At 43.6% G+C, this 17,141-nt stretch overlaps 1 protein-coding gene across 4 annotated transcripts in view; it reads right to left on the reverse strand.

The window, feature by feature from the left end:
* Positions 1–17,141, reverse strand: part of tmtc3 (transmembrane O-mannosyltransferase targeting cadherins 3) — a 67,896-nt gene that overhangs the window by 25,864 nt on the left and 24,891 nt on the right. For all 4 annotated transcript variants that reach the window (XM_069904299.1, XM_069904301.1, XM_069904298.1 and 1 more), the window contains 2 exons: positions 12,337–12,589; positions 8,837–8,985 (listed from right to left, as the gene is read on the reverse strand). In XM_069904299.1, coding sequence (XP_069760400.1) covers positions 8,837–8,985; positions 12,337–12,589 — 402 coding nt within the window. The remainder of the gene's footprint in view (positions 1–8,836; positions 8,986–12,336; positions 12,590–17,141) is intronic.

The following is a 17,141-nucleotide window of genomic DNA, read 5'->3' on the forward strand; positions in this document are numbered from 1 at the left end:
AACTCTGAAAAGCTGATGATAATCGCAGATGGGGATCAAAAGCATTTTCTTCTCAAACTCAATGCAAAACATCACATGCTATTGGTTTCCTCCCAATGTTAGAAAGCACTAGTAAAGTCACTGTAGCTTTCCTTAAGATGGATGTTGCTGGCAAGTAGGACTACAAGATAAAGTAATATGAAGGAGCTTTTAAAAAAAAACTTTCATCAGCCCAACTTAGCCTTGCTTGGATGAACAGAGGGAACTCCATACATATCATGGTTTCCCCACAGGTTGAAGGCCTAAGAGAACACTAAGGACCTTTTATTTGAATGGCATTGCCGTTGTGATTTTTTTCATTACAGGTCTTGATAGAGGTCATGTGCCCCATGATGAGTGGGATCGAGAGAAGTTTTTAGAATATATTCATTGTGGTGGGTGGGTTGGGACAAATATGGCTTTGTTGACTGGATTTTATGTCTGTGAAATCTAAAATAAAATATTAAAAGGCCTATGGGATGTTGGCTTCATTAACGGGAGGGATCGAGTTTGAGAGGTCACGTTGCAACTCTACCAATCTCTGGTGAGACCAGTTCTGGTCACCTCATTACACAAAGGATTGTGGAACCTATGGGGAGGATGCAGAAGAGATTTACCAGGATTTTGCTAAGAACAGAAAACAAGACTTATGAGCCAAGGTGAGCAGAGCTGGGACTTTTCCCTTTGGAGTGAAGATGGATGAGAGGAGACTTAATAGAGGTCTACAAGATTCTGAGAGGCATAGGCAGGTTGAACATCCAGCACCTTTTTCCCAGGGCAGGAATAGCAAACACCAGAGGACATATGTTCAAAATGAAGGGAGGGAAGTTTAGGGGAGACATCAGGGATACGGTTTTTTATCTTACACACGGAGAGTTGTGGGTGCCTGGCCAGTGATGGTGGTGGAGGCTGAAACATTAGGGGCATTTGAGACATGACTTTAAAAAAAAACGAGGTAGGAAGGGTTTAGTACTTTTTTTTGGGTAGGAATATATGGGTCGACACAACATTGAGGGCTGAAGGGCCTGTACTGTGCTGTTATGTTCTTATCAAGTTATTTTTTTAATCAGACTCTTTCATGTGCCTGCATTATTTCAACAGGTGGCGGGAATCTGCAGTAAATGAGCTAAAGAAATGTGCACAAGTAAAAATATGGTATTGTAAATTAGTGGGACTGAAAGCATTTCAAAGAACCTCTTGCCCTACATCTCACTGTGTAGAAGTGGCTATGAGATAGTGGGTGCACTGGTTTGCTTTTCCAAGAATACCATAACTTTTTGGAATTGTTCCCTCAGATCAGAACGATGTAAACACATTATAGAAGAAAAGAAGGAGAGAGACAAGAGGGAACACATCAATTAACCTGATATCAGAATAACAGAATTGCTGGGATACATTTAAGAAAGTGAACACATTAACTTCCTTCAAAAACAACAGGTTCCTTTTAAATCTTTCCTGCCTAATTTTAAACCAATGTCCTCTAGTCTTAGGCTCTCCCTACCATTGGAAAAAAGACTGATCATCTTCATGGGTAGCATTTTTTATGGTTAAGTGTGACAGATTGCATAGTAATACCAAGCCTATTGGTAAGCATAATCCATTTATCCAGAATTGTCTCAATGGTAGTAGGAAATAGGACATGACAAAAGTCTTGGGTGAAAAAATATAAACATTTAAATTCCCAACTTCAACAATTCATAATTCCTAGTTAACATTACAACTTCCACAGGTGCACCACACACAGAAAGAATCCTGTCCGGATGCATTACAGCTTGATATGGGAGCTGCTCTGTCCAAGGTAGAAAGAAATTGCAGAGTTGGAAATGCAGCTCAACCCACGACACACAACCCCCACTGATTCCGTCTGCACTTCACTCTGCCTCACAACAGCTGCCAATATATTACAGGGCCCATCTCACCCCGGTCACACTCTCTTCTGCCTTCTGTCGGCAAAAGGTTCAAATGCTTGAAAACACAAACATCCACATTTAAGGACAGTTTCTTTCCTGCTGTTATAGGACAATTAAATGGTCCTTCATTGGTAAATGATGATTTGCCCTTGCATTGCTGTTTAAACTGTATTTTCTCTGTACCCTGCACCATTTGATTTTATTATAATCACTGTCCATTTATTTGCTTGTTATTATTGCACTACAGACTGTATGAGTTGACTTCCCTGGATTGCACACAAAACAAGGCATTTTACTGCCTTAGTACACAGGATAATTAAATAATTCAAAACTACAACCAAATCCTTAGTTAAGAGAATTCAGAATCAGCCTCCATCAGCAAGGACCCTCACCATCCAGGCCATGCCCTTTTCTCAATGCCACCATCAGAAAGAAGGTACAAGAGCCTGAAGACGAACACCCCATGTTACAAAAACAGCTTCTTCTACTCCTCCACCATCGCATTTCTGGATGGACAATGAACCTATGGACACCTCATTTTTTAGTACTATTTATTTTTAAAATCTTCATCATGAATGTATTATGTTTTTCTTTATTTGTATTTTTTTATTATATGACATCATGATTAATAATTAAACATTTCCAAAAATTATTTTTTAAATTTTGTATTTACAGAACTGTGATTTATAGCAACTTTGCACATCTGAGCAAACACTGCTGCAAAAAACAAATTTCACGACATGAATCTTGCAGTGACATGAAGTGCATTTGGCCCATTTTCCTCTGCTGTCTCTTTAAAAACACTTTATAATTACTTTGTTCTTAGCTAGCTGTCCTAATATCACTGTGTGGTTGTGAGATGATTTCTTAGAGTCACTTCTGTTCTTTCTCCTCTCAAATATTCAGTGGAAAGTCTTCTATTAATTACATTGTTATTTTACCTTCTTCCTGCTCTGATCCACGAATGTTGCTGGGAAATTGGTTGAGGTTTGAATTCAATGAGATACTGCTGAATTTTGCAAATAAAAAATTGGCATAGCAGTATTTTCAGAAGAATATTTGAGGAGGAAAATTAAGTTGAGTCCACATCCTGAGATTTTGGTCAAGATGTTCACAAGGGATAAATGTGGTGCCATTTGGTAAAACTGGACAGGATCTCATAAAAGTGGATTTACGTTGTTTAGTTCATAACCTGAAAATTACCCCAAAATACTTGGTAATAAGCACTTTTTGAAATACAGTACAATTACGATTATTCGAAATGGTCGGGACTGGGCCTATTTCGAATAAATGTTTTTTTTTCCCCCCAGAGAACTGGTAATTTTTTAAAAACATCCCGTAGCAACAGCAGGTCACTTGTAACAGTGTTTAAACAACAACAAACATCAAGGGAAGGCTTTTTAAGCATTAAAATAATCTTTAACTCTCACCAAAAAAATGCTGACCACGCCAATCACTGACACCTCCCTACTGAGGGCAGTCCGAGGCCCGCGCTGCTGCCACCGGCAGCCCGATATGCCCAGTCAGTTCGGCTCTGAAAAAATTCAGATAAATGAGGATTTCTGATTTGTTTCGGATATCTTCATGAGGATTTCAGAGAATCTGATTTCAAAAAAATCGGTTTTGTACTGTATACACCATTGAAAATGGGAAACAGAGCGGCCAATACACATCAGTAATGTGATAAAAACCTAATTATCAGTTTTGATTTTCTTCACAGTGATGTTGTTTGGGGGGGGGGATAAATGTTGGCCAGAGTCTTGTAGATAGTGAGGAAGCTGTCGAAGGCTAAAGGAAAGTTGGATAGAGCACGGGCAGAAGGAATTTAATCCCAAAAAATGCAAGGTAGTCCATTTTAGAAGGTCAAATCATGTTAAGACTTATACAGTAAATGGTAAAGCACTAAGGAATGGTGATGAATAGAAAGAACATAAGATAACAGAGTAGAAATAAGCTATTTGGCCCATCAAGTTTGCTCCACCCTCCATCATGGGTTGATCCATAACCCCTCTCAGCCCCACTCCCTTGCCTCCTCCCCATAACCTTTGATACCAGACTATTCAAGATAGCTATTTCTTCCTTAAATACATCCAATGACCTGGCCTCTACTGCTGCCCATGGTAGCAAATTCCAGAAATTCATCACTCTCTGGTGAAAGAAATTGCTCTGCATCTGTTTTAAATGGGCACCTTTCCATCCTGAGGTTGTGTCATCTTGTCCTAGACTCCCCTACCAAAGAGTGGTCACATGGGTAGATCGGGTGATGAATAAATATATAAAATAGATCACTACATCAGTGCAAAATAGGAAGTTGTAATGTTAACTAGGAATTATGAATTGTTGAAGTTGGGAATTTAAATGTTTATATTTTTTCACTCAAGACTTTTGTCATGTCCTATTTCCTACTACCATTGATATCCTGCCCATGATATCCCTACTATACATGATCCTAGATTGGGGGGTACAGTTGGCATAGTAGTTAGTGCAGTGCTGTTACAGCGCCAGCAACCAAGACCGGGGTTCAAATCCCACACCACCTGTAAAGAGCTTGTACATTCTCCCTGTGTCTGCGTGGGTTTTCCCCAGGGGCTCCGGTTTCCTTTCACTGTTCAAAACCTACTGTGGGTGTACGATAATTGGGTGGCGCAGACTCGTGGGCGTGTCTCAATTAAACAATGCTACATTTGCCTTCATAAGTTGAAGCTTAGTATGCAAGTTGGGATTTTACAAAGTACTGGTTAGGTGATACTTTGTATTGTGGATGTCACTAAACTATAGGAATGTGATTGGACAGGAGAGAGTACAGAGGAGACTTATCAGGATGTTGCATGGATATGAAGGGTTTATGGTGAAAAAATGGATAGATTTTTTTCCCTGGAGGAAAGGAGACCGAAGGGTGATCTGATGTAAGTATTATAAGAGGGCCCGAAATGTTGATTGCCTTTTACTTCCTCTGGACACTGCATGGACCTGCTGAGTTTCTCCAGGACATTTGTGCAAATAGTCAATATTTTTTCCTCAGGGAAGAGGCATGTAAAAGTAAAGGGCATAGATTTAAGGAGAGGGGAAAGATTTAAAGGGGGCCTGAGGGACAGCAGAGAGTGGCAACATGGAAATAACTATCAGGAGAAGTACAGGCAGGTACAATTATACCTTTTAAAAGACTTTTTCAGGTACAGTACATGAATATGAAAGGATGAGAGTGATATGTGCCAAACGCAAAAAAAATGGATCTTCCTTGGATAACCTGGTTAGCAAGGACAAAATGGGCCAAAGGGCCTGTTTCTGCGCTGTAAAGTTCTACGACTTCATAAATTAGATATAATTGCTACATTCAAGAGACATTTAGAAAGACACTAAATAAGCCATCCAGAAAAGAATATCATGGTATGCAAATGCGATGAGTGCAGATACATAAAAGGGTTGGCATGGACATGATGGGCCAAAGAGCCTATTTCTGAGCGGTATGACTCTATTTGACTGAACTCTCCTGCTCTTCTTAAAAATTGTCATGCCATCTTTGAAGGGCCTTGGGTTACCAGCCCAACTGAAAGGTAGCAACCATGTGAAACTTGAACTCCACTGAGAGTTTCAAAACGACTTGCGCAACGAGCAGAAGACAAAGACCCGACACTGAAACACAGCTGATGGATGGTTCAAGCATGAAGCAGTGAAACAAAAATGCCTTTTGCAATTTTTGTTAGACCTGATCTCAAGATGAGGACAGTTAGCCAAGAACAAAGTCAAAGTAGACTGGAGAGATTGCGGTAATAATCAGACCAGCACATTGTTGCTACAAATTCCAGTGGGTCTGAATTATAAACAAAAAATATTGCCAGGGAAGCCAGGGAACTTTAAGAGAGGGAAACAGTTAAACAATCCATCTGAATTGACAGAAAAAATTTAAACTGTTTCTCAAAACTTCCCCTTTGTTTATCTCTCCTCAGATGCTTCCAATCTAGACTTCTATTTCTTTCTTTTAAATTTGCTTAGTACAAAAAAAATTGGAAAGGGAAAAGTTTAAAACCTATGAGGAAAAGACAATGGTACAATTAAAGGAGCTCGCATCGAAACAGTGGGCCGAACCATCTCCTCATACACTGCACCATTTTGCGATCCAAGATTGTTGATGCTTTTAAAATATCCGACAAAAACCAGATACTTCGGGGGATGTCCGGGAATTAGTTTTGATGATCTTTCCATCTCATCTTTCTTTGTAGATCTGTTTAGACTTGCCAACAGTGAAAAGTGCCAAGGTGACTAAGAAGTTGAAAAATTTAAGTTCCTACTGATCTTGTGTTCAAACATAATACTAATGGTGATTTATTCAATTTAATGGACGAGGTGTTTTAAAAAAACTAGGCATTTAGCTATTTTTATTCATAGCATTCTCTTAAAATTTTTAACATGTAGAATATCATTCCAAGACCTCAAGTCATTCAAACCACAATAAGCTAATGAAGAATCTACTGAGGTATGTTCAGGAACACATAGGAAATGACATTATATATATATATATATATATATATATAAATATTTCTCTCTCTCTCTCTCTCTCTCTCTCTCTCTCTCTCTCTCTTTATTTATTTATTTTCAGGGGAATTTCTTCTTCTCACAGGTGGGAGTGTGAAACAATCCACTAACTTAGTGGTGAATGTGGGCTCAGTTTTAACATACAAGAAACAACTGGACAGGTACTTGGATAGGAGGGATATGGAATGGATGTAGGTTGGTGGGACTAGACAGGGTAATGGTTTGGCACAGACTAGAAGGGCCTGTTTCTATGCTGTAGTGTTCTATCATTCTAAACCATTCGTGTCATAAATTTGGAATGTTCCTCCTTCCTCTCCTATACCGACGATGACATTGGTGCCGTCTCATGATCTCATCAACTTCATTCACTTCACTGCCAAATTCCAACACTATCTGCAGTAACTCTCTCCCCTTTCTTCATCTCAAGACAAGCTTTCCACTGACATATTTTACAACCCACCAACTCCCACAACTATCTCAACTACACTTCTTTACACCCTATCCCCTGCAAGGATTCCATTTCCATCTCACAATTTCTCCATCTCCACCATATCTGTCCTAAGATGAGGTCTTCCAGTCCAGATCTTCTGAAATGTCTGTCTTCTTCCACAAATGTGGCTTCCCCTCCACCACCACCAATTCAGCTGTTACCAGCATCTCCTCCATTTTCTGCTCATCTGCCCTGGGCCCCCTCTGCCGCCAATGTAACAAACACAGGATTCCCCTTGTCCTTACCTACAACCTACCAGGCTCCGTATCCAACATATTATCCTCCATAATTTTCACCACCTACAACCTCTAGACACATCTTCCTCTCCTTCATTAGGGATCCCTTCCTCCGTGACATCCTCATCAACTCATCCCTCCCCACCAATCGCCCCTGCCACCATCCCCTGTGGCCACAGGAAGTGACACACTTGCATCCACAATTCCTCCCTCTACCATTTAGGGTCCCAAACAGTCCTTTCAAGTGAAGCAACACTTCACTTGTGTATCGGCAGGAGTAATCTACTGCATCTGGTGCTCCCTTTGTGGCCTTCTCTTCATCAGAGAGACTGGGGGCAGACTAGATCGCTTTGCTGAGCACCTTTGCTCTGTCCGTGTCAATGGCAGGGATCTCCTGGTGGCCAACCACTTTAATTGTGCACCCCACTCCAATGCCTGTCCATGACCTCATGTATTATCCCACCCAGACTACCCATAAATTGAAGGCACTCTCTAACCGTATGGCATTAATATCGACTTCTCAGGTTTCTGCTAGCCTACTCTCTGTTCACCCTCCTTTCACTTCCCCATGTCTTCTTTCATCCAAATTTCCACCCCCTTCCCTCTCCATTCAGAGTCATCCCTCCTGCTGCTGTGCACCCCCTCCCTTATCTACCTATTACTTCCTGCCTTTGGGATCGTGCTCCTCCTCACTATTTTGTTTGGGCACCAGCCCATGTTTTTCCCCATACCTTGATGAAGGGCTCAAGCCCGAAACATTGGTTATCAACGTTGCTTTATTAAGTACACTGTTTGACCTGCTGAATTTTTCCAAAATTTGTGTTTTTACTTCAACCACGGTGTCTGCAGATGATGCCACGGTGATTTACTTCTAACTTGAAATTTATACATTATTTCTAATACTGATGCTGCATGGCTTGCTGAATATTTTTAACATTTAATTATTTAAATTGCCAACAAACAGTGTTGGAATTAAGTCACTTAAACTCTGCCTGGACAGGATAGTCCCAGCTTTATTCACTTGTCAGAGTAGAGTAGACCATCTTGGACAGACCATGGTCAAGATGTCTGATGCTGAGTGCACAGGGGTGAGCAAGGAGACAGTCAGCAAGACCAAATAGGCACACAGGGACAGGGGATTCACACACATCACTCAACCCAAGGCTGGCACAGTTAGTGTAACGGCTAGCACAACGTTGTTACAGTGCAAGCGATCAGGAACTGGGTTCAAATCCCACACTGCCTGTAAGGAGTTTGTATGTTCTCCCTGTGTCTGTGTGGGTTTCCTCTGGTTTTCTCCCACCCTTCAAAAAGTATGGGGGTTGTAGGTTAACTGGGTGTAATTGGGGCAGCACGGGCTCGTGGGCTGAAAGAGCCTGTTACCATGCTGTATGTCTAATGCAGGTCAAAGGTAAAGGGTGCACTCATTCAGACACACTCCTATGCACAGATGGGAATGAGATCAAAGGGCTATGCCCACACAAGGGCAGACAGACTGATGTACACATGTGCTTGCACATGAAAAATTGTTCCAGTTCAGTTTCGCAGGTCCCATCATTCTGCTGGAGTCTTGACAGCTAACAATCAGCACAGAGCTGCTAATGGACTCAAGTTCACCTTTTAAGAATGAAACATGACTTCAACAGTACCGTGCTCCTGTTATCCTCTTCCATCCATGGGCAACCAGCAAACAGAACCCCATGCTTGGGACATACAGCACACGCTCTGCTACCACGAAGCCAACAGGGAAGAACAGGTTTGATGCCGGAATAAAGGGTAATGCCATGAAAGAAAGTGCCTGGAAGAAGAAAGCACTACTTGAGCCACATAAATCACTAGTCAGGCAGCAAATAGTTAAATAGACCACAGTCAACAACTTTGCTCTAAATACTTCACAGAGAATGAGTGAAAGAAAACCCTGGCAAATTTCTACAGATGTGTGGTTGAAAGTGTGATGACCGGCTGCATCATGGTCTGGTATGAGGACACCAATATCACCAAGCACAAAGCCCTGCAAAAGGTGGTGGACACAGCCCAGGACATCACAGGCAAAACCCTCCCAACCATAGAACATCTACAGAAAACGTTGCCATTGAAGAGCAGCTGCAATTATCAAGGATTCTCACCACCCAGGACATGCTCTGTCCTCGCTGCTACCATCAGGAAAGGGGTCTAGGTGGCACAAGACCCGCACCACCAGATTCAGGAACAGCTGCTCCCCCTCCACCATCAGACTCCTCAATAACAAACTCAATCAGGGACTCATTTAAGGACTCTTAGTTTTGCATTTTGTTTTTTTCTGCTCTCTGTATTGCAGTTTGTTTAAATTGTTTGTTTACAAGTGTACATTATAGTTTTTTTTGCACAACCAATAAGTGATAATTCTACCTCACCCACAGGAAAAAGGATCTCAGGGTTGTATATGATGTCATGTATGTATTCTGACAATAAATCTAAAATCTAAAATGTTGTGTCACAGAGGGAGAGATTCATTGGAAATGGGAAGATGACGGCCTGTTTCACATTGAGGTTTAGAGGGCAGAATGAGAGACAAGAAGGATTACAGACAAATTCCAGAGTTAGCACGTCTTTGTCCTGTATTTCAGTGCCCAAAATCAGTGGAACCTTTCCATGCTTTGGAAGTTACCACACAGAATTTATGCAAATTAGGTTTCAGATTTAGACTGTTGTGTAATTCAACACAAACTAATTTCAAGAAGGTAAGTTGGCAAAATACTTGCTTAAACCTGCTTAAATGGTTAATAAGTATTTCGTATTTAGAAGAGTGAACATTACAGACCCTTCTGCCCTTGATATTATGCCAACCTATATATTCCTACCAAAAAAAACTACTGAACCCTTTCTACCTTGAAACCATCTGTTTTCCTTTCATCTCCATGCCTGTCGAAGAGTCTCTTCAATGCCCCTCAAGTTTCATCCTCTACCTACATCCCTAGCAAAGTATTCCAGGCACCCATGATGCTGTGTAAAAACAAAATGGGCCGAAGGGGCCTGTTTCTCTGCTGTAGTGTTCTATGTTTCTAGATTAGGATTTTATTCTCTCTAGAGCACACATGTCAAACTCTGGCCCGCGGGCCAAATTTGGCCCGCAATATAATTATATTTGGCCCGCAAGATCATATTAAATATATATTAGAGTTGGCCCGCTGGCCGCCGCGCAGGTATAGCACATGCACAGCAGCAAGCAGTACCATAGTAGTTTTTAGCACTTCCACAGCAGGCACAGCAGGACACCGATATAGTTAACGGGAACGTTAATTAGATATTCACAGCGGCGCCGATACAACGGACCCGCCGCCTAGCTCCAACGGACCCGCCGCCTAGCTCCAACGGACCCGCCGCCTAGCTCCAACGGACCCGCCGCCTAGCTCCAACGGACCCGCCGCCTAGCTCCAACGGACCCGCCGCCTAGCTCCAACGGACCCGCCGCCTAGCTCCAACGGACCCGCCGCCTAGCTCCAACGGACCCGCCGCCTAGCTCCAACGGACCCGCCGCCTAGCTCCAACGGACCCGCCGCCTAGCTCCAACGGACCCGCCGCCTAGCTCCAACGGACCCGCCGCCTAGCTCCAACGGACCCGCCGCCTAGCTCCAACGGACCCGCCGCCTAGCTCCAACGGACCCGCCGCCTAGCTCCAACGGACCCGCCGCCTAGCTCCAACGGACCCGCCGCCTAGCTCCAACGGACCCGCCGCCTAGCTCCAACGGACCCGCCGCCTAGCTCCAACGGACCCGCCGCCTAGCTCCAACGGACCCGCCGCCTAGCTCCAACGGACCCGCCGCCTAGCTCCAACGGACCCGCCGCCTAGCTCCAACGGACCCGCCGCCTAGCTCCAACGGACCCGCCGCCTAGCTCCAACGGACCCGCCGCCTAGCTCCAACGGACCCGCCGCCTAGCTCCAACGGACCCGCCGCCTAGCTCCAACGGACCCGCCGCCTAGCTCCAACGGACCCGCCGCCTAGCTCCAACGGACCCGCCGCCTAGCTCCAACGGACCCGCCGCCTAGCTCCAACGGACCCGCCGCCTAGCTCCAACGGACCCGCCGCCTAGCTCCAACGGACCCGCCGCCTAGCTCCAACGGACCCGCCGCCTAGCTCCAACGGACCCGCCGCCTAGCTCCAACGTCTCCTTGAGCTTCATCTGTGGGTGGGTGCTGCTGGGCATCGGACTTTCCGCTGGGGTGGAGGTCGCGGACGAGTTCCACCGCTCTCACGGTATTCCTGGTGAGATGGCGAGACCAGCGGGGACTCCTTGGGTTGTTGGTGGGGGTTGCGGCAGGCGGAGGCGGGGGCGGAGGAGGGAGAGGGGGCGGGGGGGGGGATTCCGCTCGGGTTTGCTGGCTGGGCTGGGGAGGGCTCCCTGCAGACCTCCGCTCCCTGGCATGCTTCTCGGCAACGTGCAATCCTTGGCTTAAAGGCTAGAGAGAAATATTATTTATTGAATATTTTATTTCTTATTTGTTAATGCTTCTTATGGAAAGAGTTTAACCAAAACTATTATTAAACATTTATTTTAATAAGAAAAAGTTTAACATTACATATGTTGAGAGAAAACATGCAGATGTTGTTGAAAATTTTCAATAAATATTTAGTTTGGCCCTCGACTTAGTCCAAGTTTTTAATTTTGGCCCTCGGTGAATTTGAGTTTGACACCCCTGCTCTAGAGCATTGAAGAATGAGGGGAGATTTGATGGAGGAATTTAAAATTATGAGGGGGACAGACAGTAAATGTCGATAGGTTTTTTTCCACTGAGGATAGATGAGATGCAAACCAGAGAACATGGGTTAAGAATGAGAGGGGCAACTTCTTTACACAGAGAGTGGTGGGAGTGTGGAATGAGCTGCCAGTTCAATTTTAACATTTAAAAAAATTGGATTAGTACATGGATGGGAGAGGTGTGGAGAGCTATGCAGGTCAGTGGAACTAGGAAAAAAAATGGTTTGGTACAAACTACAAGGGCTGAAGCGGCTGTTTCTGTGCTGTAATGTTCTGTTTCTAACTTACCCCTGAAGCCTCCCCTAAACTTACCTCCCTTCATTTTGAATAGATGTCTCCTGGTGCTTGTTATTCCTGCCCTCGGAAAAAGATGCTGACTGATTTAATTTAGGAGCACCCTCAGAAATCTTACCATTAATACCACTTGAGAGGATTCTCCAGGATAGCGAAGACTATAATGGATCAGCAGGGCGGCGAGAATGTAAAAAATAACAGTGGCGATGTTTCGAATGTCCAAGATTGATTCCACAAGTGGGACTGTGCCCATTGTCCAGTCACAGCACAGCTCAGATGGATTCAGAAGAAGCCAGCTATTCAAGGGCAAGAGATAGTTGAAAGTGAGCTGTCTTGCAGGACAGGGGCTGACAGCAGCTGGATTGTCAAATCTGAAACAATAAATTCAATTAATGACAAAATGAAAAGACAAATATTCATCATAGAATAACATCTGCAGTGCTTTACAAGAGAGTTTTCTGACAATATTTCATACCAGATGTTTACAAAGCCAGGGATTGCAATATGTGACTGAAAGCTTAGTCAATGAACAACAATTGTTGGTTATATTTAGAAACACCAGTCCTTTAAACCCATTCCATCATTCAATAAATTTATGACTGGTCTGTAAGGTTTAACTCCATCTGTCCAGCTCCACAACCTTTTATGTCAATGGGTAGAAATTCGTCAATTTTTTTTTAGAAATATAACATGGTATCAGGCCCTTTCAGCCCACGAGCCTGTGCTGCCCAATTACACACAAATGACCTACAATCCCCGGTACATTTAGAAGGGTAGGTGGAAAGCAGAATTCCCAGAGGAATCCCACGTGGGGATTATGTAACATCTCCTTACAGAGAGTGCTGGATTCTAATGCAGGTCGCTGGTACTGTACAAAGTTGTGCTAAATGCTAGGCAAACTGTGCCTCCCTCTAAGCTAACTGTGTCTCCCTAGAGGACAATGGTTTTCAAACTTTTTCTTTTCACTCACATACCACCTTTAAGTATTTCCTTACTAATCACAGAGCATCTATGACATAAGGAACACTTAAGGTGGAATGCAAGTGGAAGGAAAAAGTTTGAAAACCACTGCTTTAGGCTAATCGAGGCCTCCCACTAGGCTAACTGCTTCCCTTTAAATGTTTATTTTTATAGGTTTTAAAGTGATTGAGTATGCACTTTTCAATCAAGGAAAGAAGCAACTATCACTTACATGAAAGAAAGGGTGACTTCCCCACCCTATCTATTCCCTTCATCCAACCTTAGTTAAATGCCCACTTTATCTCTTACATATCAGGGAACATAAAGATAAAAATACAATCTCCCTTTGATATTTTGATTAGGGAATTAATATGCGGCTTTGAATCCAGCAAACCTTGAGGTATTTTAAAAGCATTCCTTTCAGGATTTCCTCGAAATTTGATGACTTGCTTATTAGAAACAAGTACAAGCAAGAATGAGATGGATTCTGGTTATTTGATTATGTTGATTAGCTGAAGAACAATGCCCAGACACTAGCAGATCACTTCACACACCGTGAAGTCTGTTGGTCTGGGTTTACACAAGTTAGCACACCATCAGAGTGCAGGGCTTGGACTTTCCAATGCAGGATGTCTTTGCACCCAGCACTGCCAACGAGATCAAGTACAACACTGAGAAAAAGTAAAAAGGAGTTCAGTGCCTGGCTATTCTGGGCTAAAAGCCACTCTTTTTTCATAAATCTTGATCTGATTACATTAATATCCTTCTATACTTTTACTCTAAGCAGTTATTAGCCTCAGAAAATACGTGTTGTGTGTTTTAACAATGTAAATGTTGTTAGCTGTGTAATTCAGAAATCTTCAGCCCCATCTATTGGTCAAGCGAGGTTTGCTGTCAAATTAAAGTGTCAAACCCGATTTTAACTACTAGCTTGAGTTTTCTTTTTTTTTCTTTGGCTTGGCTTCGCGGACGAAGATTTATGGAGGGGGTAAATGTCCACGTCAGCTGCAGGCTCGTTGGTGGCTGACAAGTCCGATGTGGGATAGGCAGACACGGTTGCAGTGGTTGCAGGGGAAAATTGGTGGGTTGGGGTTGGGTGTTGGGTTTTTCCTCCTTTGCCTTTTGTCTTGTCAGCATCGCAACAAAAGGATAATCCCTTTGGGGATAGGAACAGTTAATCCCTCAACACTGCTCTGCCCTATAATAAGACTATGCACAGGGGACTACAAAACTAGGAGACAGACAGAATCTACTCAGGATATAGTTGTTTGGGGTAAAATTTAGGGGGTTGACTTTAACACACACACTACTTTTGACATGTTAGGTAGCTGCATTGTTTGAGGCATCGGGAGCTCGAATGGGCAGGCGGCTGAGGTGAGGATCCGTATTCGGGGTGTCAGGAGCTCCAGTGGGTGGGTGGCCAGGTGAGCATCTGCCATTGGGGCGTCAGGAGTTTGGATGAGCAGATGGCCGAGGCCTGGGAGAGAGAGATGGGTGGTTATGTGGTTGGGGGCAAAAATAAGGGGGTTGATTTTGTCATGGTCTTGATTATTACACGCATATGTACAGTGGTAATTTTAAGGGGTAAAAGATTTAAAAGGGACCTGAGGAGCAACTTTTTCCCCCAACAGTGTGCCTATGAAACAAGTTTCCAGAGGAACAGGTTGAGGTGGATAGAGTTACCACATTTAAAAACATTTGGACAAGCACATGGATGGGAAAAGTTTAGAGGGATGTATAGGCAACTTTGACCAGATGGACATTTTTTTTTAAATTTAGACATACAGCACTGTAACAGGACAATTTGGCTCTACAAGTCCATGCCACCCAATTTACACCCCATGGTACGTTTTTTGAAGGGTGGGAGGAAACCGGAGCTCTTGTAAAAAACCCACACAGACACGAGGAGAACATACAAACTCCTTACAGAGAGTGCGGGATTTGAACCTAGGTCCCGTCCCATTCGCTGGTACTGTAAAGGCATTGCGCTAACCACCACGCCAACTGTACATTGGCTGAATGTTGGGCTGAAGTGCCCCTTTCCGTGGTGCTCTACAGCTCTATGGCGGAGCGGGTTGCAACCTTAATTCCATTTTCCCTCTATTCCTCCTTCCTCACAAAGAACAAACCTACCAACCTACTTAACAATTTTCAGTGACTCAGTGCAAGCGAGAAAAAAAGTCCCAAAGACTCGGTTTGAAACAGATACATCCAAAAGAAAACATCGCCACATGCATCTGATCAAAACCCTTCAAGGGTCCAATCAAGTGGGGCCTTACTTGTCAAAGTTCCAGCATAGCCAGCCCAAAACACTCTTCCCAGCTTCATCTAATTCATTTACATCCTTATATGGATAGGTACTTGAATGAGCAAAGAGAGCATGGAATTAATGAAGGCAAGTGGGATTAGTACAGATAGGCACTAAGAATAGCATAGGCTGATGGTCAGTTGCTATGCCAAACAAGTGAAGAGGTCAATACAGTACTCCTGATATGGTCTCACCAATGTGCCAGATAACAAACACAACCTCCCTACTTCTGCAGTGAAATACCAAAGTCTGCGCACGCTGTGATTGGAGTAAAAACACAGAAATGCTGGAGGAACTTTGTAGGTCTTGCAGCGTCCATAGGAGGCAAAGATGTTTCAAACAACCAATGTTTCGGGCCTGCGTCCTTCTTCAAGATGTGAGTAAAAAGCAGAGAGGCGTCTGAATTAAAAGGCTGAGGAGAAGGGAAGAATGAGAGGGGGAGGAGTACAGACCAATATACAAAGGCGTCAATTGGATAATGGATAGGACAGGAGAGAGGAAAGTGAGAACTGAATGGGGGAGGGGGTTGGCTCTGTGAAAGCTGAGCTGGGGGAAAGGTATTGGGGGGAAAAGAGGAGAGAGAGTGAGAGAATGAGCTAGAGGAAAGGAGATGGATAGATGGGAGGCAGGAGTGGCTAATGGAAACCGGAGAAGTCATTATTAATGTCATTTGGTTGGAGGATGTCCAGATGGAAGATCTTCCAATTTGCAAGTGGTCTCAGTCTGGCAGTGCATGAGACCTTGAACAAACATGTTGGCAAGGGAATGGAACCCTCCATCTGTATTTATTTCCCCCAGCCATAAATGTGAACATTCTGTTAGCTTTCCAAATTGCTTGCTGTACCAGTGTCATATGATGGGTATAGATAGAGTAAATGCAGGTAAGCTTTTTCCACTGAGGTTGGGGGAAATAAAAACTAGAGGACATGGGTTAAGAGTGAAAGGGGAAACTATTCAGAGGAAACAGGGGGATCTTCTTCACATAGAGATGGTTGGAGTGTGGATCGAGCTGCCAGTTGAATTGGCAAATGCAGGCTTAATTTTGACATTTTCCTAGAATGTGGGCAGGTACTTGGATGGGAGGGTTATGGAGGAACCTGGTCCAGGTGCAGGTCAGTGGGACAAGGTAAAATAATATTTTGGCACAGAATCAAAGCCCAAGGGGTCTGTTTTATTTGCTGTTGTTTTCTACCCATGTATTCACTTCATGCACTGGTAGATTCCCATCTCTCTGTACCACAGACCTCTACAAACTCTTGGCTTTCAGATATATATGGATCTGTTTTTACTTTACTTGCATCTATCCATTTCAACAATAACATGCTCCCGGGTTCATACTTCCCTCCCTGGTGAATACTATTTTTTGACAACATTAGTAATGTACTTGAATAAGCACATAATTGAGAACTGCCATTATCAACCTTGATTTGGCTATGGCCTCCTTTAGGACACTACACAAAGTTTATGGGCCCCTTTCCCAACAAGCAGTCAAGTTTAGTTGGTTTCTTCCGTACTTCTCTCATTTCGACTCCATAAAAAACAACTGATGATTTCAGTCCATGCCCCCCACCCCCACCCCACCCTCTTAAATGTGCTGTGGCCTCCTTATTGAGAATGGCTGCTCTAGAATATTGAAGACAGAGCTGGAAAGTGGG

The sequence above is a fragment of the Narcine bancroftii genome, chromosome 11 (assembly GCF_036971445.1).
Source record: "Narcine bancroftii isolate sNarBan1 chromosome 11, sNarBan1.hap1, whole genome shotgun sequence".
NCBI classification, from domain to species: domain Eukaryota; kingdom Metazoa; phylum Chordata; class Chondrichthyes; order Torpediniformes; family Narcinidae; genus Narcine; species Narcine bancroftii.